Below are 23,542 nucleotides of genomic sequence, written 5' to 3' on the forward strand. Positions count from 1 at the left end.
AAGAAGAAAAAAACGAAGAGAAAAAGAACGGGGCTGGCGCAAACTGTGTCGAAGGCGGTCAAGCATTGTCAAACAATGTCTCGCAAGAAAACGTGCCCCCACGTGGTAGGGAACGTGATGACAACACGACGTGTCTGCCCCGTCATTGTGACGCCACGGATGGTGCAACATGATGCAATAAACCCGTTCAAGTTGCGCCACTCTATTATGTGATTACGAATGCGTACGGGCGAAAATGAAACATCGAAGATCTATTATGCTTCTGCACTATGATCACTAGGTGAGCGTATGTTCTAAAAGGTGGCAAGGAAGAGCTTAATACGATGTCATCGCCGACGGAATACAGTAAAGCGTTTCGATTCATGTCCATTTGCAATGTACAACCACGGACAGCGTCTTGTACAAGCTAACATCAATAAGCCCTACGGAGGATATCACGGAACAGGAATGGACCTATAGACGGGTCTATATTGAGATTTAAAACCTAACATGACTGTCGTTGATTAGGATGACTTCGACGATGAAAGTATAAACAAGAGTTCAATGGGAGAATCATTCAGCAGTCAAAAGCTTTCAATTTTACGCCTCAGACTGCGCGGTGAAAGGTTATGTGATCTTTCGCAACCCTTCTCCGAAATCATAGGCCACCGGAGAAGGCGGACACTCCCTCATAGGTACTCATACACTAGTAGTATTTCGTCCATGCGCTAACTCGCATTAACGCTGTTCACTCACGCTTACACTCATGGGAACTCGCGTTCAGTCAGTGTCGTTGGCGCTCACCCACACCACACACACGCACATCAACGTCTGAGAATTTAACTGCGACACCATAGTGTTCACGCAGCACGGCGCGAATCCGCAGCCCCACCTGCACGAAGATGATGGGCAGCGCCGTGAGGAAGGCAGCGATCCAAATGAAGATGATCACCCGCCTGGCTTGACTGAAGGTGCACAGGTAGCGCGAGCGTACCGGGTGGATGACCGCGTAATACCTGCACGACATCGAGGGGACAATCAAGAGTGATGACTTCCAAGTCGACGGTTAGGAGCGCAAAACCGACGGCACGCTAGGAAGAGGGCACAGGTGCGATTCCTTCCTGCGTCCCATTTATATTGAGCAGTTCGTTTAGAACTTCCTAATGGCTAGGTCTTCCTTTCTTTAAATTGTACGCTGAACGCCTGAGTAAGAAAGCAGAAGCAGAAAGCCTAGGCTGTGGCGGTACTGTAAGCAGGCTTTACACTTGACTTCCAGCCAATCTTCGTTCTCTATCTTCGGAGCAGTGCGCTGCTTGTGGCCCTAGATAAGAAAACGTGTAAGGGGCGCGGCACAAACGTATCACGAACTCGCAACTGCTTATCCTTTTACCGACGCATTCGTCGGCGAACTCCGACAATTGTAGTTCTTCGGGATGCACATGCTGTCAATCTATGCTGTCTGTACAGGTGGGCTGGTTAACGGCTCTCTCCTCTACGGCATTACGCAGTTGATCAGCAGTTGATAACTAAATGTCCTTGCCGCAGCAACTGTACGCCTTCAGGTGCATCGTTCGTTTAATAAACGAATAGCTTTCTACTCTGCGTGCCGCTATTCGCTTACATTGAAAATGTTCGTGGATGGTTTCTGCATTTTTTTTTATTCGTGCGCATCTACTTTTCTCTCATCGCCATCATATTATTTTGTCGTCCTTGTCCGAGCGCTGAATAGCAGGCTAGAACAGAGCAGCTCAGGCCTCTCATTCTCTCTCCCTCTGTATCTCTCTCTCTCTCCCTCCCTCCCTATCTATCTATCTATCTATCTATCTATCTATCTATCTATCTATCTATCTATCTATCTATCTATCTATCTATCTATCTATCTATCTATCTATCTATCTATCTATCTATCTATCTATCTATCTATCTATCTATCTATCTATCTATCTATCTATCTATCTATCTATCTATCTATCTATCTATCTATCTATCTATCTATCTATCTATCTATCTATCTATCTATCTATCTATCTATCTATCTATCTATCTATCTATCTATCTATCTATCTATCTATCTATCTATCTATCTATCTATCTATCTATCTATCTATCTATCTATCTATCTATCTATCTATCTATCTATCTATCTATCTATCTATCTATCTATCTATCTATCTATCTATCTATCTATCTATCTATCTATCTATCTATCTATCTATCTATCTATCTATCGTCAGCTAGAGAGAAGAACATTCGTTGTCGTTTCATTCACGTGGCTGAGACCAATAACTCAATTCACGTAACTCCACGAAAGAAAGACAAAATTTGTGTGTGTTATGCGTTGGTGTATGCGTGCTAGCATGTTATTATGTTAGTCTGTGTGTTATTGTGCTAGTGTGTATGTAAGTGCGCGTGTGTTAGTATGTTAATGTGCGTTTGTTGGTATCTTGGTTTGTGTGCTACTGCGCGTTAGCGTGTTAGCCTGTGCTTGTACCTTAGTGTGTCCCTGTTGCCTACGATGGAGAAAGAAAACTACAGAAAGAGACTGATTCTGATTCTGCACCCACGCTTGAATGTGGCCGCTGTGAAGCGTCATGCTTTTAAAGGCCAACGACAACGAAATTTTACACTTTGGCTAAATTCGTTATAGATGAGTAGTATATACCACTGAGGCAATCTCGACAAGGCCGCCGGGCTCGTAATTGCATAGTTTTCTTGTTAGCAGCATATAAACGGAACCTAAGCAGACCACGCGCGCACCTAGTTGCCGTCGTAATGACGCAAGTCCAAGAACGCGACCGTGGGATTTTTCACTGCGGCGAGGGCAGCCGTGGGTGCCGCCTTATCTCGTACGCCATGCCGAGTAACTGCGCGTGCTACGTCACTTCCGGCGAACGATAATGGCGACCACCTTTTCGTGGTGTTGAAAACTGCCATTTTAGCGCTAGTACCTTGACACACCCTCGTATTTCGCTCGTATTTCGGACGTCAAATTTTGCATGTAAGCTCCTCTGTATTCAAATTATCTTCGACTTACCTTTTTTTTTTTTTGTATTATGCCGTCCGAAATTTTATTGCTGTTAGCTTTCAATTTGCAAGACGTGCGGCAGCACGCACGACGTCTCGACCACCGGAATGTACTGGAACTCCATAAGCCGCTTGAGATGAATTTCATTAAACCGAACCACTCTTGACACAAAAGGCTAGCTTGAAGCTTGAACAAAAAAATAATAGAAACTAACTTTTACTTCTGGAACAAAGTTCGTCCTTCTTATACGTTACAAAATAAACGGCCGGCACTCCGTCCCGTCGTCAGTGATTAATCTAGTCTCCCGTAGCACGCGTAGGTGGCAGGAGGCACTCAGCCAGATTGGCTCTTGGGTGCGTGCACACCACAGCCACGGCCGCTCGATCCAAAAGCACGAGCACCTTGCTTTGCATCGAGCGGCCGTGCCACAGCGAGTCCGGTGCTAGGTCGGTCGACGTCGTAGAGCGCCAGCGGCAGCTGATGCCGTGAATATGCGCAATAGGCAGACAACCTTGAGAGTGCTGCGTCGGTGACGTGCGCACAACAGACGAGTTTCGGAGCTTTTAATTTCTTCCTCTTCGTCTTGTTCACGCGTTTACATACGTGTGAAAAAAAATTTTTTTTACTCTACACTAAAGTGCGTGTTGCGAGAGAACTGAACATTATACGAAAAATTGCTAGAGATCCTTGAAAAAAGAAATCAGCCGACAATAAGATTTGTAGAATTAAGTTACTGAAACTAAAAGGAACTTGGGTGATTTGAACTGCCGCATACGCCTCTGCAAATCAAGTTACGTGTTTCTCTTGAAGCTAGCTTTTCCTCTCTCTCTCTCTCTCTCTCTCTCTCTCTCTATTCAATCATATTCCTAATTGCCTTCACATTAACGTGCCTGAAAGGCTGCATGTTTGTTGTCGAGCCAGCAAAAGACAAAAAAAGAACGTTTCTTTTCCGCGGACATCATGACGCAACAGAGCAGAGAAGGAAAGGCAGTGAGGTTGACTAAACTTTGTCCAGTTTTCCTGAAACTAAAGCGTTACTGCTACAGCGATCAGGTTGAAAAAATATCGCAGCTCGAGTGCGGAGAACAATAAACTACCGTGGGCAACAAATTTACAGAGCGGTGCTGTTGTGTGCCCACCCCGGTCCTTCGCGCGGTTCAAGGCTTGCTTTAGTTCCTGTGATGATAAGAATGCCGTGGCTTTGTCGGGCCAACTGGTCGTGTCGTCGGAGATAACTCAATTGAGAAAAGCGGCTGACATTATGATTAGTGTACATTCGGAAAGCTAACTAATATATGGCGACACGTGTACCAGGAATTGGATTGGATTGGATTGGAGGAAGCTGTTTTCTTCTGAGAAAACGCAGACCTTACCTAATCACTATAGGAAGATGACGCTACAAACAAGACAGTGCTAGATGTTATCTGCAGTTCGTCGCACACAGAAGCGCAGGAAGTGCTGCCTTGTGATAAAACTGATGGGGGAAAGAAAAGGATAGAGAGGTGTGCGGGGGGGGGGGGGGTAAAAAGGTGCTTGAGAGGTCATTTGCCCCTTCCACTGAACTGGCTACTCAATTAACTTTATTAATATCTATCTAAAAGGTCCCATTTATCACATAGAAGTCGTATAGTAAACATGTAGTAAATCATGCAGTAATCGTATAGTAATCGGGTGGCTATCTTTCGGTGCAACATGCGGTGTTAAAACGGAGCTTTTCCACGGATTATGTCTCGTTTCCTCCTAATGGAGGATTCATAACTTTCAAATTTAGGCACGTTTTGAAGGCATTTTTACACAAAGGGAGGAACAACTACAGTACTGAATACGAAGCGACCTGAGAATTCGCCTTGGTGGCTCAGTGGCCATGGTGTTGGGCTGCTGAGCACGAGGTCGCGGGATCGAATGCCGGCCATGGCGGCCGCATTTCGATGGAAGCGGAATGCGAAAACACCCGTGTACTTAGATTTAAGGTGTACGTTAAAGATCCCCAGGTGGTCGGAATTTTCGAATTCCTCCACTACGGCGTGCCTCGTAATCAGAAAGTGGTTTTGGCACGCAAAACCCCATAATTTAGAAGCGGCCTGAGCTGTTTAACACACGGCCTTAGAGACCTAACACTGAGTAAGGCAAGCTTAATGGTTTAAAATTGTTTTTCTCTCCCATGCGCTAACCAATTAGCATAGAATCCACCTGCTTATAGACACGTGGACTCGATGAAAATCTTCCGCGTTCCTCGTATGCGTCAAAAGAAAAAAGAAAAGACTCTAAGCCCGAACTTTCAAAGTCGTTCGCTCGTAATATCGGTTATCGTTTGGCGATACCTCGGAAGGACGCATACGCCGCGTTTCCAAAGGAGACACTGGCAAGGGCGTCGTCCGGCAGCGAACCGATATTACCGGCGACTAGCTATGCGAATCCAAACACCTGGTGCCCCTGGGGCGCTGCCCATTGAAACTCGATAGAAGAGCCGACTCAGACGCTCTCACAGAAGGACCCGTGCGTCCCAGACGCGTTCTTTGTGCTGCACAAGGCCCCTCCTCGGGCGGTGTTTACAAAAGCTTTTGCTTTGCGCATCTGAATGACCCAGACGGTACAGCCTCTCGCAAACTGTGGTCGCGAGGAAACCATCGAACTCGTTCATTGTGAGCGGCTCGCGCACGAGCGACCTGTAGACAGACGAGTGTGTGCTGGGTCGTTTTGTCGACCGGCCTGTTTCGCAGTGAAGAGCTGCCTGCCCACTGGTGACTTCGCCAGTCGGTGTCGCGGCAGCTTGCTCGATCGAAACCACTAACTCTGCTTTTTTGATCGAGCGCCGCTGTGGTTGTGCTAACGAAAGACGGTGATAGGCGTGGTTCCAGTTCGAGTCAACAATCTTTTTGCTGTGCGTTCGCACAACACTTATACCGGGTGTCTCGCGTAACCTGAACGAAGCTTTAAAAAAAAAGTGCGGTACAGCTTCGCTGAATGACGCCGAAAAGCAATTTGTTCGTAGCCACGTGGAGGTACTATACCAATTGCTTGGCCATGTTTCTCGGAAGCTGTACAGCATTCTTGGAAACTGCCAGTGTGTTTCCGTGGCATTATTTTTATGCGTGGTTCTTCTTTCCAGGCTCTGAAGAATAGGCAAAATGTGGAAAAAGAAAGTAGGAAAATGTAACGAACATCTTGGAACCTATGTGAAACGCAGCTTTCTTGAAGCGCTGAATCAAATGCTATAAATTTGACGATTTCGTTCCTGCGTCTTTGGCGTGAAAGAATCCGCGCGCGCGTGCGCGTATGTTCTCGCGCACCCCTGCTACGTATAGCGTGACGCACGCAGTGATCATCTCAAACAGCTATAAGAAAAATGTTGCGCGTTGGCACGATTCAAGTGTTCGTGCGAATGTGACCTAATGGTTAGAGTGTCGGGCTGCTGTGCTGGAGCACTGAAACTCTATCCCACCATCGTGCACGTAATTGAATTTTGTTTTTTAACTGTGTTTAACTATTCACCAAGGCAGCAGCTGTACTCAGCAGCACTTAGCAGCCAGGATCAGGAAAGCCTGGGAGGGTTCGCAACGAGATCTTCGCTTAAAAATGACGTCACTGCGCGCTTTCGCGTCTGGATTGCAGCGCTGTCTGTCGCTCACAAGAACACTTTGAATGAATGTGTTATTTAATGGAGCAAGGGCGTTCATGGGTTAGTTAGCCCTGCGTTACCTGAAGAAAAAAAAACATCGTCTATTACGATAGTCTCTAATGCGAAATTTGAGTGCAACTCATACGTGTTTTCATTTCACGATATATTGGCTGGCGCGGAGAAGTGTCGCGTGAATGCCTCGCTAATCAAGGCGATCGCGAGATGCAACGCGTGGGTGAGGCGTGGGTGCGATTCACAGCAGCCGCCGCAGACAAATCTCCGCTCATGCAGCACTTTCTTTCCATAAATGGTTCAGTGGACGCGCTCGCCGCATGCACTCAGGTACAATCTCGTAGCGGTCGTTGCCACAGAGCCCGTCTTACGGGGCACTATGTTTTTCTTGGCACCCTTTCGCCATACCTTCCTCCTCCGTATTCCTCCTCGCGCTCTTCGCTATCGCTGTCTTTCATCGCCCGCTGAGCACCACGTTCGCTCTGTTACACCTAGATACGACGCTGACGCGAAACACAGCAACGGGCGCCTAAGAGCTGTGCTCTAAAAAAAGTAATTTGAGTTCTATTAGTCAATTACGCTTACATAACACTTAACGAGCCGTTCTTGCCATTAGAAGACTATTGGTTAAGCCGGAAAAGGAGTTAAAGTCGAGTGGCGATGCCTTCTTCGAATTCCAGAACCAGCTCGTCGTGACGTCATGGATTTTGACGGCGTCTGTCCAGGCCTAGCTAAATCTTTGTCAGCGAAGATAAGACTACACTGTTTTCTACAAGAGCTTAAAGCTTAACTTCGCAAGCTTCAAGAAGTGAGCCATGCACAACGCCCCAAATGCGAAACGTATACTGTGAAATTCGTGGCGTAGATTATTGAAAGATTTAATTCAATAATTTTTGAAAGAATAGTTTGTTAGTCTAAATTCATTTAATGTTTCTCTTTTAATGGTCCCTCCAAGATGTCTGTCCCTACCTCTCGATGCTGAGGAAGGTGAGGTTGAGCACGGAGCAGATCATGGAGACGTGCTGCACGTAGAGCAGCAGCTTGCACCCCACCTCGCCCAGCGTCCACGTGTACGAGAAGAGCTGGCCGAACTTGACCGGCACGCAGAGCAGCACGATGAGCAGGTCTGCCGAGGCGAGCGACGCCAGGAACAGGTTGGAGATGGAGCGCATGCGCGGGAAGCGGGCCACCGTGTACACGATCAGGAGGTTGCCCACCAGGCCCAGCAGGAGGGTGGCGCCGTACACGGCCGCGGTGGGGACCAGGTCGGCGAGGTCGAAGCGCCACGCCGACTCCTCGTAGTCGTAGTCCTCGGGCATGCCTTCCTCGGGAAACAAGGGAAGCTCCTCGCTCGAGTTGGTCGCCTCCATGGCTTTCTGCTCCTGCGAAGGCGGATGGAATCGCGCCTGATGACGTCACCGGAGAAAGCCGTGCATTCCGTACACCATAGGCAGCGCCGAAGCCGGCCATTTGTTACAAAACGTGGTCATCGCCGGGATGCGTATCTACAAATGCTAGTAGGTACAATGGGGCGTGGCACTTGCGGAGACGCCGGACGTTTGCGCGCATGCGCGAGTAAGAGTGGGTGCGAGAGAGCAAATGTAGCGACTTTTGCTCCTTGAATATATGACTGCCTAGGCACTACGGAGGAATTCCTTGGCGCATGTTGTATGCGTTGGTCCCTAGGCGTGCCGGCAGAAGTCGCGGTGCGCAGTAATGCTGAACTTAGCGTAGCAAGTTGGCGGCTGGACGTAATTATTTTTATTGAATCGTGTGTTTTACTAATTGAAACAACGTGTCATTATTTCGCATTATTGGTGGTGCCTCCAGGACGCCAAAGCGCCAACGGGGACACCAAAGCTAGAACCCGCACTGGTCCGTGGGTTGGGGCTCGCAGAGGCCTGCGGGTACCAGGGGAGTATAAGATCGGCTGTCCGCTATCGCGACAGCCATTTTTTTTTTATGCGAACACCCCCTGGCACGCTTCGGCCTCCGCGGCCCCAACGCACGAGCCGCCATGCTTCCAGCTTTGATACCTCCGCTACCCCTTTCGTGCCCTGGAGATCCTGCGCCGCCTGCTGTATTATAACCTCAGGTGCTCTCCTGAGGCCTCCGTTTGTTGGTTACATGTGCCCTCCTGGAGCAGTGCTTGTAAAAAATGCAATCTATCGTCGCGACGAAAAAAGCGGGCCGCGACTTATACAACACCAGTCAGAACCTTGCCCCTTCAGACGCAGCGATCACCAAATGGGGCATCCATGCCCACTGCACCGCGCGGGCAGCCAGCGACGGAACGTAAACTCGACCGCACTCCGCAATGCCGGCATGTCTATGGGACAAACGCATACAGCACGCGCTAAGAAACCTCCTCCGTAGTGCATAGGCAGAGTCACATATTCAAGGAGCAAATGGCCCCAGATTTTCTTTCTCGCACCCACTTCTATTTGCAGCTGCGCAGAAACGTCGAGCGCCGCGAGAAACGCTTCGCCCCGCTGTACCTACCAGCAATTGTAAGAATGCCGCCGGGATGCTGTGACAACAGTAAAGAACAATAACGTAGTATTATGCGGGGCCAGTTTCTGCGTATCAGCAATATTACGTCATTGTATAACTACAGTGTAACGTTACACAGGGACCACGAAAAGGAAACGAGGACAGTAAGGATCCGTTCCGAAGTGGACACCAACCGCGCCGAAACCAGTTCCCTCGTTACCGAACGTCGTTCTTCGCAACCAGGGGCGCCTGCTCAACCATTTCATCGCAGTAGAAGGCGAATGTGGAGTTGTGTCCAGGGTAGGCTTAAAGAGGGGGAGGACGAGGAAGATGTTCTAAACTGCAGGCGGGTGTAGCTTCACTGTAATTTCCGGCCGCCGTTCCGCCCCAGCGTCGTCTTCGAGCAGAATGTAAGAAAGCTAAAGTTTATTGGTGCGTCGTTCAGTACATCTTCCGCGAAAGCGTCAGCACGAGACTTCAATCGGATAAGCGCCTCTTCGATTCGCCACTCATCCGCGCAACTTTTATCACAGCCTTATGGAGATGGTGCCGTGTTCTCGCGAACGCGCGTACACTTTCAGCCCATTCTCTAGCCCATAGCCCACCTGAGACCTCGGCGACCAACTGTAGTCTTGATGTGCGCCCCCGAATGAAGTGGCACTCTCATTGTGCATTCGCTTGTCTTTGTTAATGCTAAAGCGTTATATGTCCCATGAGAAAAAAGCCGGAGTTGTAGGCAACGAGTCGCACCAAAGACCATCATCAGTGTCGTCTCAGCATCTTGTATGACGTCAGTAGCAATAAAGTGACTTAAGGTGGAGTAAAGTGCATTAAGGTGAACTAAAGTGAATGAATGGTGGATTGAAATTAAAGCAAGGTGAATGAAGATGGATTAAGATTGTTACAAATTAAAGCAAGGTTGATTAAGGTGGATTAAGGAAGAGTTGTGGAGTACACGTGACAACGTATGACGTCACGCATCGTGGACGTAACCAATTAGAAAAGTCATAGTGCTTTCGCATTCAAATCACGTAAGGATACTGAAGTGACTCTTTTTTTTTTTATCTTTGCATTCCTAAACACCATTCTACCTTTGTAGGGTAATAAACCAGATGCTTGCCTAGTTGACCTCGCTGCCATTTCTTTTACTGCTCTGTCTCTGTTCGCGGTAAAACATGAATTCCACATCACCCCACGACAAGGACAGAGGTGTGCTGGTGCGTGTGGTTGCTCTCGAACGATATTTTAGCAGTCGTCTGAAAACCATAGTACACGGTCAGCGTGCATTAGAGATGAGCAGACTATAGAGCCAACTCGAAAAGGCCGAAACAGCCGACAGTGAAGACACAGAATAACTCGAGACGGTTCATATTGTGATAGAGTTCCGTGTCCGCGTAGCAACAGTAACAAGATGCCGAAGAGAGACAAACTGTTGCCCAATGATGGTCGGTCCCGCACGTCACTGCTAATTAGACCGGTTACGTGTCGATCACTGCTAGTTAGACTATGCTATGCGTCGAGCAGTACCATTGGCTTCTCTCGCGACGCCTTTCGTTTAGCGAGCAGGATGAGACGTCCCCGAACGCCCCGCGTAAGACGCAAAGGAGAGCGGATTACAACAGGCTGCTTCGCCGTGCAGCCCGCCCTTGTCCGTATGCGTAATCCAAAGGGGTTCCTATCGCGTTCGTCCAGATCCGTCTTGTTCACAGAGCAAAGGCGGATTCTCTGAGTTCCTGAGCTTACTCAGAATGAGTCCGTAGACATCTCGGTCTGCCCGTCTTATCTTGCTGAGCGCTGCAACGGGCTCTTGTTTCGATTGAGATCAATAAACTTACGAGGGGGTGTTCCTAAAGTTTGCGATACTGCCACGATGGAAGAGAGGTCAATCGACGAGACTCCAAGTGGAAGTGTAATCTGTGCTGTGCAAACCCGCTCCACGTGGCGGGTTTCCGCAGAACTATTACGTCAATCTGTGCCCGTGTTCGCGTTAAGCTGCTGCACTGGTTGTTCGACAGCTATATCAGCCGGTCAGCAAGCACATTTGCATAAATTTGCGGTTCAACGCCGAAAAAGGCTGCACCACACCGCTCGCGCGGCCAACTTAAGATCGCCTGCGCCATTTCACAACAGTGCCATGAGAACCGGGACGTTGTCGCCGTACGCCGCCACTAGCTGGGCATGATATCTCCTTGGCCCTGTGTCCCTTGAAACGCAGAAATCGGGTCGCAGCTCGTGCTTCAACCAACTTTTACGATGGAGCCCACCATTTTCGCTTTCACATTCTAGTGTTGTTGTTTTTTTCCGCGCTACTATGAAAAACTAAATGTTTATGCTACGCTGAAACTAGACAGACGTGCGCTCACTTTTGGTGTTTACTGTGAAGGCCTGTCCCAAATTTATGGCGCCGCTAATACGAACTTTATTAACGCCCCTCGTAAATGCGCACTGAAGCGCAGCGCTGAACATTCTCTGACCATCAAGTAAAAGCTAAAAAGGCAAGAAAACTTGGCACAGGGTAAACCAAGATATAGGTACTGAAATATAAGCAGGGTAGTATCGTCAGCATTCTCAAAGATATAGTAAAAGCAGCGGAAGAATTCTGTACTGGCCCGTACAGTACCTAGAGCAGCCACGATGCCTTCATTAGAAGTAGTAATGAACAGGCCACAGAGGCTCCTTCTATAAGTAGCCATGAGGTCAGAAGGGCCTTGCAAGACATGAAACGGGCAAAAGCGGCAGGAGAAGGTGGAATAACAATCGATTTAATCAAAGATGATGGAGAGACAATGCTTGACAAACTGGTTGCTCTGAATACGAAGTGTCTATCGACTTCAAGGGTCCCAGAAAACTGGAAGAATGCCAACATTATACTAATCCATAAAAGGGGTACGTTAAATAATTGAAAAATTATAGGCACATTAGCTTACTTCCAGTATTATATAAAATATTCACCAAGATAATTTCCAATAAAATAAGGGTAACACTGAACTTTAGTCAACCAAGGGAAACAGCAGGTTTCAGGAAGGGATACTCTACAATGGATCACATCCGCGTCATCAATCAGGTAACCGAGAAATCCGCAGAGTACAATCAGCCTCTCTATATAGATTACCAAAAGGCATTTGATTTAGTAGAGGCACCAGCAGTCATAAAGGCATTACGTAATCAAGGAGTACAGGCTGTTTACGTTAATATCTTCGAAAATATCTACGGAGATCCCACAGCTACCTTAATTCTACGCAAGAAAAATAGGAAGATACATATAAAGAAAGGGGTCGGACAAAGAGACACAATCTCTCCAATGCTACTCACTCTGTGTTTGGAAGAAGCATTCAAGCTACTAAATTGCGAAGGCTCAGGAGTGAGGATCAGTGGCGAATATCTCAGCAACCTTCGGATCGAAAGTGACATTGTCCTGTTCAGCAACACTGGGGACGAGTTACAACAAATGATTGAGTACCTTAACAGACATAGTGTAAGAGTGGAGTTGAAGATTAATATGCGGAAGACAAAAATAATGATGAGTAGCCTGGGAAGGGAACGACAGTTCAGGCTTGCCAGTCAGCTTCTTGAGTCTGTGAAGGAGTGCGTTTACCTAGGTCAGTTGCTCACAGGAGAACCTGATCATGAGAAGTAATTTACAGAAACGAAACAGAAGGAAATTTACATAAATTTTACACGCAACGTAAAAAAGACGAGAGCGCTGCGCGCAGCATCAGAGCGCGTACTGTCTTCTTCATGTGTGTGTGTTCCCGCTTCTACACTGCTTTTGAACTTGTGACACTACTCAACCCAACAAGCCCAGCTTTCTGCCTTAACTGAGAATACAAACAACGAACGCGTGACAGCCCTCCTGAAAGTAGTTCTAAAGTCTCAATCGCATTTGTTTAAGTCGGGAAAGAGAAAACATGACTTGTTTACTATGGCCCTTGCATCAAAATATAACGCAAAATACGCCACTCGATGTTAAATTTGAATTTTTTCTTTTGTTGCTCTACTCTGCTCTCTCTGCTCTGGCGAATGCAAAACCTTCGCGGGTATAGCACGCTGCGCCAATTCACTATACGGAAAAAGCGCTGTCAGAACCTGTCAGATGGCTTGGCACGCCTAGTCTTCCCTTCGTAGCCGCGGAATTGTTTTCGCCGGTATAGATCGGTTTAGACAGATGAGGTATTCTTCCGGAACTCCAGTATGCATTTATCTTGCGGGAAAAAAATAAAAAAGGTTCATTACTAGCGGAAAGAATGAAACTCATACTTTAGTTTCATACAATTGGCCCCCAAGAGGCGGCGCGAGGACGCCACTGCGACGTCAATAATTTGAAAGCGTCTTCCTGTATGCGGCCCATTCTTGCTCCCAAAAAGTTCTCAACCCTTGCAGAAGGTTGAGCGCTTGATTGCTCCGCAGGGTAAGGTTACCAGTCACCTTTCTTTAACTAGTGTAGGCCGTTAACCAGTATCCATAGGGCGCTGTCAATATCGATGACGTCAAGGAAAGTTGGTTTGGGAACTGAAAGATCGTGCCGCCGCTTCCCTTTCGTTATTGCATCTTTCTTAGTTTGCCATCTTTCTTTCTTTCTTTCTTTCTTTCTTTCTTTCTTTCTTTCAGAAGCGTAATTTGCCAAGCCACTTTAACTTGACATTCCTCGTTAGTGTTCATTGGACACTAACCTACTTCAAGCAGCTTGTCGTTTCTCCTGCAGGTGGCGGTAGAGTTATGCGTCGCCCACGTGTTTGCCGTTTAACACGGCCAGAACACGTTGACGAGGTTAACCGTAGCGTTTCGTCCGCGCTCGGTCGAACTTCGTCGACGGCGCTGCGGTGAAGCAGCGCGCCCTGCCCATTTTTTTTTCTTTTTAATTGATATGATATAAGGAGATGTTGGCGCACAATTTAAGGCGCCGGCTACTCCTCATCTCTTGAGTGGTTCCGTCATACATCGTACAGGGTTCAAGGTTACATATGAAACAGTCTTTTCACACAAGCACCAGGACTTATCACGCAACGTTTCCACAGGAAGACTATGACGTAAGGAACACATGGTACATACAATATATAATGTAAATGTCTCCACACTTATGTAGATGAAAGTACAAAATGGAATGTCCCGGTCACGCAGCCAAGCAGACTATAGAGTTCCCTACAAAATATTACACGAAGGTACTCTGGCACTAGCGCCTACGGGAACTGCAAGTATGCCGGTGCAGCCACCAGCACGGGAGCGATGGGTGGTACATGGGTTTCCCTAACTTTCTTGCTTGTGGCTTCAGACGGCTTTGCGACTTTGCAAAGTGGATAACTTTTAGCACATGATCGGGCTATAAACACGTCTACTCGCTAGGATTATGCGTGTTCGTAGGCACGTGCTGCGCTTATTTCTTTTTTTTTTTTATTGGCACGATGTAACAGGAGAAGGTGACGCCTTTTCGGTACCGCGGTCACTTCTCGTCGCTTGGTGAAGAAGCGTGGTATTAAAAAAAAAATTCTTACGCAATGTGTCACAAGCGTATCACAAAAATGCAGTTAGTCAGCATGAACAACAGCATGAACACCAGTCCGGGAAGTAAGAGACGATAACCATGTATACAGATATATACGCAAGCCAAATACTTTCAAGTTGTCCCGAGAGCACAGACAAAAGCAAAGTTTCGTAGACGAATACACGAAACGTAAGTTACACGTACATAGCATGCGACATGCGTGCGCATTGGTCAGGGGCAAGTGCGCGCTAAACTTCGCTCCTCGGCGTTTGCTCACCTGGATGCTTGACAACGTAACAAGCTTAGACTTGCGTCACACAATACGTATTTCAGAGGACCCCTAAAATTTATTATTAAGCTAGGAAATTGAAAGCTTTTAAAATGACAAGCATTCTTTCTTTCTTTCTTTTTTTTTTGGGGGGGGGGGTAATGATCGTCGTTCACGTACTACTTTAACAACGTGCTTAGAAGGATATGGTTACCGGAAAACTTGGCAAGATAAAAAGCGTAATTAACACAGACACAACAACGTCTGAAACCACAAGCAGGAAGACTAGACCAATCCATCGATGTACTACCCATTTCTCCCACTAAAGCTGAACAACCGCAGTGCCACAGTTCTTTCTAGCAATTTTTTTTTAATGTAACTGCACCTGCAAGGGTAGCTCACTGGCTGATCACGACGTCGTGGTTTCAAAGAGGGCGAAATGCAAAAAAAAAAAAAAATACGCTCGGTTACCCAAATTTAGCGGCAAATTGAGGAACCTCAGGCGATCGAAATTAATCCGAAATCTCTCCCACTGACTGCGTCATTTACAATCAGATCGTGGCTTCGGCCATGTAAACACCTCGGATCTAATAGAAGCTTTGTGGAGCAGACATCGCTCGGATGACTGTATATACCGAGAGAATACGTAGCGCCCCTCGATCCGGAAATGACGTTTCGAGCCAACCCAAGTGCCACCCTGCGCGCTCAAGATAAACCAGTTCGTCTGTGGCCCCAGACCTAGAAAGGAAACAAATGTTGCGGGCGTCGTATACACACGCGGAGAATTTCGCCACTCGACGAAAGCGCGCCGTCTTCGCCGCTCGACGCGTGTAGTTGACGCAATCGGAAGCGTGATCTGTCACTGCCGACGTATATCGCGTGGTGTCGCCTCTCTTGACAACCAGGTGCGAGGTGCTTTTCCCTTCTTTTTTTTTCCTTTCGTCGGTACGGCTGTAATCAGTCAACTCTCGATGCAACGTGCTTCTGCGAGGAACGCCGAGAGGTGCGAGCGGCCTTGGGAATGGAGGTGCTTATTGCATGCTCACATTTTTGTACGTGTGGCGCCTTTACCTCAAATGGTCGCCGCCGATGCCACCCGGTTCGGTGGCGTGACTTGTCAATCGGGGCAGTCTCGCTTCTTATATATATGTATATATATATATAAATAGGAAATCAGACATCCACCCGTTCGTAGCAATTGCTACAAAGGGTGGATATATATATATATATATATATATATATATATATATATTTATATATATATATATGGTTATCGCCTCTGAGAACGCATAACTTATAGGTAGAAGCTAACAAAATAGTTACCAAAACCCACACACATTGAAATACAGAAAGACAACCACCGCACATAAGCACACACGTACGCACACACACACACACACGCAAGCACGCACATATGCATGCACGCACGCACATACACACAAGCGTACACACGCGCACGCACGCGCACAGAATCACGCACGCACGCACCCACCCACACACACACACACACACACACACACACACACACACACACACACACACACACACACACACACACACACACACACACACACACACACACACACACACACACACACACACGTACGCACACACACGCATGCACAGACACACACAAGCACGCACGCACGTACGTACGCGCACACGCACACACGGACGCACACACGCACATACACACACGCATACATACGCACGCACACACATGCGTACGCATGCACGCACGCACACGCGCGCGCACATTGGTACGCAGGCACATACACGCACGCGCATGCACGCACGCAAGCACACACACAAACACACGCCCGCACATACGCACGCACACACAAAGGCACGCGCGCGCATACACACACACGTACGCACAAGCGCACACACGCACGCACCCGCAAGCTCATACACACGTACACACACGCACGGACGCACGAACATACGCACACGCATGCACGCACGCACATACACACACGCACGCACATACACACACGCGCGCACGCATGCGCACGCACACACACACCCTTTTTTGCTCTACGGCTGACTGGTGTTTATTTGTTATCTTTGTATTCTGGTATATTTTGCTTCTAGTATTTTTAGAGAATTGAACGTATTTTGCACTGATTTTGTAGCCCTTCTTGTTAGTTTCGGTGCGTGCGTGCGTGCGCGTGCGAATGCAGACAAGCAGACACAGAAATACAGATGATTGAACCAATTTAAACAAAATATGTTGCGCTGCAATGAAAATTTCAAATTAGAGTTACCATTAACAGTTCAAGTTTTGAGTTTAAAAGTCCTTACAGAAACTGTCGATCATCAAAGAAATTAAGATCAAATTTACGAACAAAAAGCGCAACTTTGCCGCATAGGGGATATAAAGTGGACAGATCGGATTACTACACGTGACATTAAGGTCGACTGACATTTTTGCCATGTAACTTACGAAAGAACAAAAGATGAAAATGCTCACGGAAGTGATGCGACATTTGTGGGAAATCTAATCTCTCAGGCCATCAGCCAGCAGCACCTACGATTTCCTTGCTTGTATGCAATAATCGTTTTTTGTACTGTTTACATCACGTAAATGCAGGGACAGCTGGCGAGCTAAATAATTGTCTCAATTGCTTCTAGGGAAAACGCTTAGCTGAGTGTTGGAACGAATCCAAACAAACGCTGGGCATGCGGAAGGGGAATCTCACTTAGGAAATTACGTTGCACGTGTGCGCAGACACAAGGCAGTAAAGTAAAAAAAAAAAACGTTAAAGGGCAATCTCCGACATTGCAACATCCGCAAATACGCTTTAAGCGTCATTTAAGGCGTCAAACAGTTACATTTGTGCTTTTTCTACATCTCTCCGAGAGGCGTTTAAGGCGCGCTATGCAAAAACACAGCAATGTCAAAATTCGCCCACGCGGGTGAAGCTTCAAGGCCAGTGAAAAACGGTGCCCGCGATAGCCTTGGCATCATTAAAGCTGGGAGAAGAAAAAAAGCGAGAATCGATGGCGGGACCGTGACCCTCGGCGTTGAGCAATCTCGAGCCCTGAGATAGGGGTATCGCCCGCTTTAAGAAAAGCACCAGGAAACCGCGACGCCTGAGAGTCTATGGTCAAGAGCTCGCGCTACACACGATGGCATCGGATCCTCGCGGCGCAGTTTCGTTGTTTTCTTGGAAACATCGCGAAGTTTTGTTTATCCGGAAACCATTTACTCGAATTAACGTCACTCGAGGCTTTCCCTGCAAATGCCTTTTTGTTATTTCTCTTCGACTCCAAAAGGAGACAGAATAACGTTTGTCGAACTATAGACGCACAACAGTCCTTAACGTGCCAGAATCACGGTTACCGAGGCAGCGTTGTAGGTGCTTAACAATCTCTCGCATTCCAAGGTCAGAACCTACATAGGTCGATTTCCTTGCCCCCTGTGATAGGGACACTCACACACATAATGTGGGAATGCACCTCGCTCCCGTTCTCTCATACCCCCGTCAGCAGCGAGACTGACTGGACAGCCTGGCTCAGGTCCGGAGACGTCAACCGACAGCTTAAACTGGTGGACTGGGCGGAGAAGGCCAAGCAGGCCCAGGGCCTTACTTGAGCCCGGTCCCTCAGCCACGTCCCCCTTTACCCTTCCCCCTTTCAATAAAGTTTACCACCACCACCACCAAGGTCAGAAAGAAGGGCGATGTTGCATGCTAAAAAAGAAAAGAAGAAAAAAAAACTTGATTCGACATACTCCTGCGAAATCTTGCGAAATCTTAACCCAATATCTAGGGTAATGGTCAGTGCGATTAGCCCACTTCTCGCTCATCCTCCCCCCCCCCCCTCGCTTTCTCCGTAATATCCGGGACAGTAAACGCGCTTTTGCTCCACTGATATCGAATTCTTCTTCAGCTTCTTCCTACTACTATTACGTGCAACGATAGCGCACCGCGGACGATTTCGCTCGAGAGTTTTTGGCCACTCTCTCTCCCCCCGGCCCTTCCGCTCTCTTAAAAGGGGAATAAAGTTGATTGATTCATTCATTCATTCTGGCCACAGACTTTCCTGCTAAACCTATTTAGTAAAAGCAAAGATAAATAAATATAAGCGCTGCTAACGATGGTAATAAATCGATTTGTCGAAGGCGTTCGCTATTGTGGCTTCCTGCGCTGTTGCAACGTTGTTTCTCACGCTTTATCTGCCTGTGTATAGGCCCTGAATTTTCGAGCAACTTTACTCTTTCTAAGCGCGTGAAGGCAAATTAAACTCGGCGCGCATCCGTAATCGTTACGTAATGTTGCATCCCTGGCGCATTATTTTATTTAAAAAATGATCACTTTGCAAAGTCGCGAAGTGCTTCGAAGCCGAAAGAAGGAAGGAGAGAGAGAGAGAGTAATATAGGAAGGCAGGGATGTTAACCAGTCAATAGTCTGGTTGGCTACCCTACGAAGGAGAAGGGAGAAGGAAGCAAGCAAGTGTAGAAGGGAGAAGGGAGAAGGAAGTTCAAGCAAGTGTATGTACTGGCCACCGTATTCAGGCGTGCTGTTTCCATGTAGACATTAAAGCCTGATTTTTCCCTTAAGTAATTTCTGTAGCAAACCCGATGCCTTTCGCTATGTCTCCGGTGACCGAGTAGAAAAGCACACTTCCTTTCCGGCACGCGGTCGACGCTAACTGGTAAATTATCACGTGACCGACACTGCACAGCAACGTGATTGTCCCTTCGACGCGCCGCTGGGGCTTCTCCACGGTGGAGACGACCCTAAAAACGCACCCTCTAGCAATTAACGTTAATGAATTAAGATTTTCCCGAACCCTGAAAGCACTATCTACCGCACGCTGCAGTGCTTATATAGGGCCTCAACTACGCGTGCGTGAAAGGTTCGTCTCGAAATTCATTGCGGGTTCTCTTACACCGACAATTCTTCCTGATCCGTTCATTTAACCTCTAAACTTTTTACCTACTCCGAGGTTTTTTAAAGGCAATTTCCTTTTTTTTCTTGTCTCTCTTTTTTCTACCTTGCGTTCTTGCAGAGTAAAAAAGAACATGAAAGGAACAAGCGTTTCTGATTGTGACGCCTTGCCGCATGCAAGCTACACAAGAAAATTGCATTAATGTGCAAACGGAGGAGTTCGTAGGGTTAACAGGCCAACCCTGAACGAAATTTCAAAGAAGCACCGTCGTGAACTTTTGAAGCCTTGCGAGTAGTCCGATCTTACGACGAGGTTTTCTACGCGCCAACGCCTCTGCAAAGGGTGTCCGTGACGGCAGACCACAGTGGATTTAATATAAGCCATTGTGCATGGTTGTTTAAACGCACGTTCGCTGTGGTCTCGTTTTGTCGAGTTACCTTTTAATGCGAAACATACTTCAACTGAACACCACGGCGGCTTGGACTAGCCGGTATACATAATCTACAGGGGAACAGCGCAAAGAGATAAAGGACAAGAAAAGGAACACGCTCGAGCGCTGGTCTATGTTGCGCTTTTTCTCCTTCATCTTATCGCGCTGTTCCCATGTATGGAAAACAAGGGGAAGGCGGGAGACGGAAATTCAAGACGATGAGCAAAACGAGAACAAGGTGAAAGTAGGAGCCAACGCTTCGACAAACGGAGTTGTCATTTCCAAGACGACACATGCTTTCCTCGTCACAGTATATATAGGTAGGGTATATAGGTATAGGTAGGTAGGGAACCCTACCTATATATACTGTGCCGAGGAAAGTGAATGTCGCCGTGAAAAAGACAACTCCACTTGTCGAAACGTTAGCTCCCGCTACCACCTTGTTCTCGTTTTGCTCATGTTACCCTGTAGAATACATTAACTCGCTCCCCGGATTTTTTCCCTTGCCGCCCAGCGTCTGTGTACCCTCAGTCCCGCGCTCCGCACTGCATCCGCTAAGTGTGCTGGGAGCAGCTAGGTGTTTGAGAGTGACGTTGTCTTCTGTTCCTCGCCTTCCCTTGCACGCAGCAGACGTTCCGTCTAGATCGGCGGCGCGGCAAGGGCTTACTCGATCTCGCTGGTGCATCGCGCGTTGTACTCCAGGTGGCGGTACGCGGTTCAGTGTAAATAGTGTCGAGGGAGGTTCACGCTAGCCTTGTGGAATATAAACTCGGCCACTCGTAGGGTGTGCATCAGTCCGCTTCTGAGCGACTCTAAGCAAGCCACTACAGCGCAGTAACTTCAGTCACATGAACATCGACGTGCAGCTGCTAAAAGAGCTCTGGCACGAGCAACACAACGGGCAATGCACAAATGCGGTTCGCACAAAGGGAAAGCGCTTAAACGCCAAGTCGCCCGTGCTGTCAGGCGGAATACTTCGCATTAGCATACGTTTCCACATGGCGTAGGATATTTATTTATTTATTTAGGAATACTGTAGCCCTCACTTGAGGGCCATTACAGGAGAGGAAAAAAAAATTCAATACCGACAATACAACGTTATACATCATTGTCAAACACAAATTACAGGCAGGATGAACAAACATACACAGAATAGCAGTAATCATGATCAATTCTTAATTAACCCGTTGCCTGTAATACAATTGCAATAGGCTATAAAATTCGTTAGCATCTTGTGCTGTTACAGTGCAGTCCGGAAGGCCATTCCATATATTAATACATGAAGGAAAGAACGAATATTCAAAACCGTCAAGGCGTGTTTTATAAGGCTGTACACAAGCACTGTGGTTTAAACGCGCACTGTGTTTTAAAGGGGGGCGAATGTATGTTTCTATGTTTATTCTTATTTGATTTCTGGTTATCTGGAAAAATAATTTCATGCGTTGTTTTTCTCGTCGTGTTTCTAGCAATTCCAAGTCACAACATTTCAACATGTGTGTTACAGAATCGGCTCTTCGATAACGCGAACAAACAAAACGCACCGCGGTTCTCTGAATTTTTTCGAGTTTATCTCGTAAGTACAGTTGGTGAGGGCTCCAAACTGAGGAGGCGTACTCCAAAACCGGGCGAACAAATGTTTTGTACGCAATGAGCTTCAAATGTGTTGGTGCACGCTGCAACTTTTTTCTTAAAAAGAAGAGTTTCCTGTAAGCCCTAGAGCAGACCTCCTCCACTTGGGGGCGCCAGCACAAGTCATGATTAATGATCACCCCCAAGTACCTAAAGCTACGTACATTCAACAAAGAGTTGTCACCAATTTTATAGTCAAAGGAAGGCACAGTTTTCTTTCTTGTTATATACTGAGGATAGAATATGCATAGATATGCATATTCTATCCCTCCCTCCCTATATCTATCTATCTATCTATCTATCTATCTATCTATCTATCTATCTATCTATCTATCTATCTATCTATCTATCTATCTATCTATCTATCTATCTATCTATCTATCTATCTATCTATCTATCTATCTATCTATCTTTTTCTTATTTCTTTCCTTCAGGAAAACGCCTTTGAATCAAAATGCATATCTATGCAACGGTGCATGTCCTGCAATCTAAAATCCGCTTGCAGATTCTACAAAGCAGCTCGTCTGGTCGTCCAGCTCAAGCTGGCCTTGGAACCAAGCTCAGCAAAAAAAGAAAAAGAAAAAAAGTGGGGCTACCGGCATTATGGCGCCGGGACGTACACATGCTGCGCATAAGCACCGCATGTGGTGACGTCGGTCGTAGGGTATCCAGAGGGCCGACAAAACGCTTGCTACCTGCGCACTCCATTTTCACTGCCTCCTCCCTAATGCGTGCTGCTATTGTCGTGTAAAATTGCGACACTTTTGCCACGTTCCCGCTTGTTACGCTATCCCGTTTCATTCGTTCGGGGCGCAGCTGTTTTCCCCGTTATCCCCGCGAGTTCCTACGGCGCCCTAAGTTGAAACCTTCCTCCTCCTCTCTTGTTCCAACGTAAAGCGCTCGAACGACAACCACGCAGGCTCTAGCCAATTCTCCGCTCGTCTACTGTACTGCGCAAACAATAGCTTTAACTGTGGAAAGGGGCTCCTATTGCTCCCACTATGAATTTACGACGTCACAGTCGCACTACATAGAGGTTAGGCCTTGGCAGAGTAATGGCGTAAGAGTCACGTTTCGCTGAACAAAAATAAACGAAATCCGAAAGGTTCCTGCGTTCGGCTTTATGTTAACACGTGCCACGTTTCAATTAACTTCCAGTCAACGCGCTCTCTGCCCCCCCCCCTTCCCTCCTTCCTTCCGCATTTTCGGTCGCCAAGTGAAACTCGGGCAGTTGTCGCGCTCGGCTGCTTCGTGGCGCCGTTATAACGGCCGCCCGAACATTTCTTGATTGGTCACCCCGCTTGCGTGCCGCCAAACTCTGTCTAACACGCCCTCCGCCACCCCGCCATTTGCTGCTCGGAGGAGAAAAAACAAACCCAACACCGCCATAGCTCGGCCTACCACACACCCTGTATATTCAGAACCGTGCGGCGTTGTGGAAGCTGGAGCGCCGAGTCGGCAGGGCCCCTTTTACCGCGAAGCATTCGTGACGCGTTCCACTCATTTTTTCTGTAACGGCTATCTGGCCTCGTTCCTTGCGAAACACGAAAACGCGTGAGGATCGGACGTCAACTTTCCTGACACCGGCGCGCTGACATCCAAATTTCGAATAAGGGACCCGTGCATACGAATTGCTTCTGTCGGTCAGCGGAAATAAGAGTATTCATTTCAGTTTGCATAATGATTGATTTAGACGACTTTCTTGAAAAAAA

The 23,542-nt window shown here is 47.4% G+C and overlaps 1 protein-coding gene across 2 annotated transcripts in view; it reads right to left on the bottom strand.

Moving 5' to 3' along the window:
* Window positions 1-23,542, bottom strand: part of LOC142560373 (QRFP-like peptide receptor) — a 91,919-nt gene that overhangs the window by 4,827 nt on the left and 63,550 nt on the right. The window contains exons 2-3 of one of the 2 annotated variants that reach the window (XM_075672421.1): window positions 7,605-8,011; window positions 872-995 (exon numbers count right to left, since the gene is read on the bottom strand). In XM_075672421.1, the coding sequence (XP_075528536.1) occupies window positions 872-995; window positions 7,605-8,005 (525 nt within the window). In that variant the 5' untranslated portion in view covers window positions 8,006-8,011. Of the gene's footprint in view, window positions 1-871; window positions 996-7,604; window positions 8,018-23,542 lie in introns of both variants that reach the window. The other variant, XM_075672420.1, reaches the window with a different exon arrangement.

The sequence above is a fragment of the Dermacentor variabilis genome, chromosome 10 (genome assembly GCF_050947875.1).
Source record: "Dermacentor variabilis isolate Ectoservices chromosome 10, ASM5094787v1, whole genome shotgun sequence".
Classification (NCBI taxonomy): Eukaryota; Metazoa; Arthropoda; class Arachnida; order Ixodida; family Ixodidae; genus Dermacentor; species Dermacentor variabilis.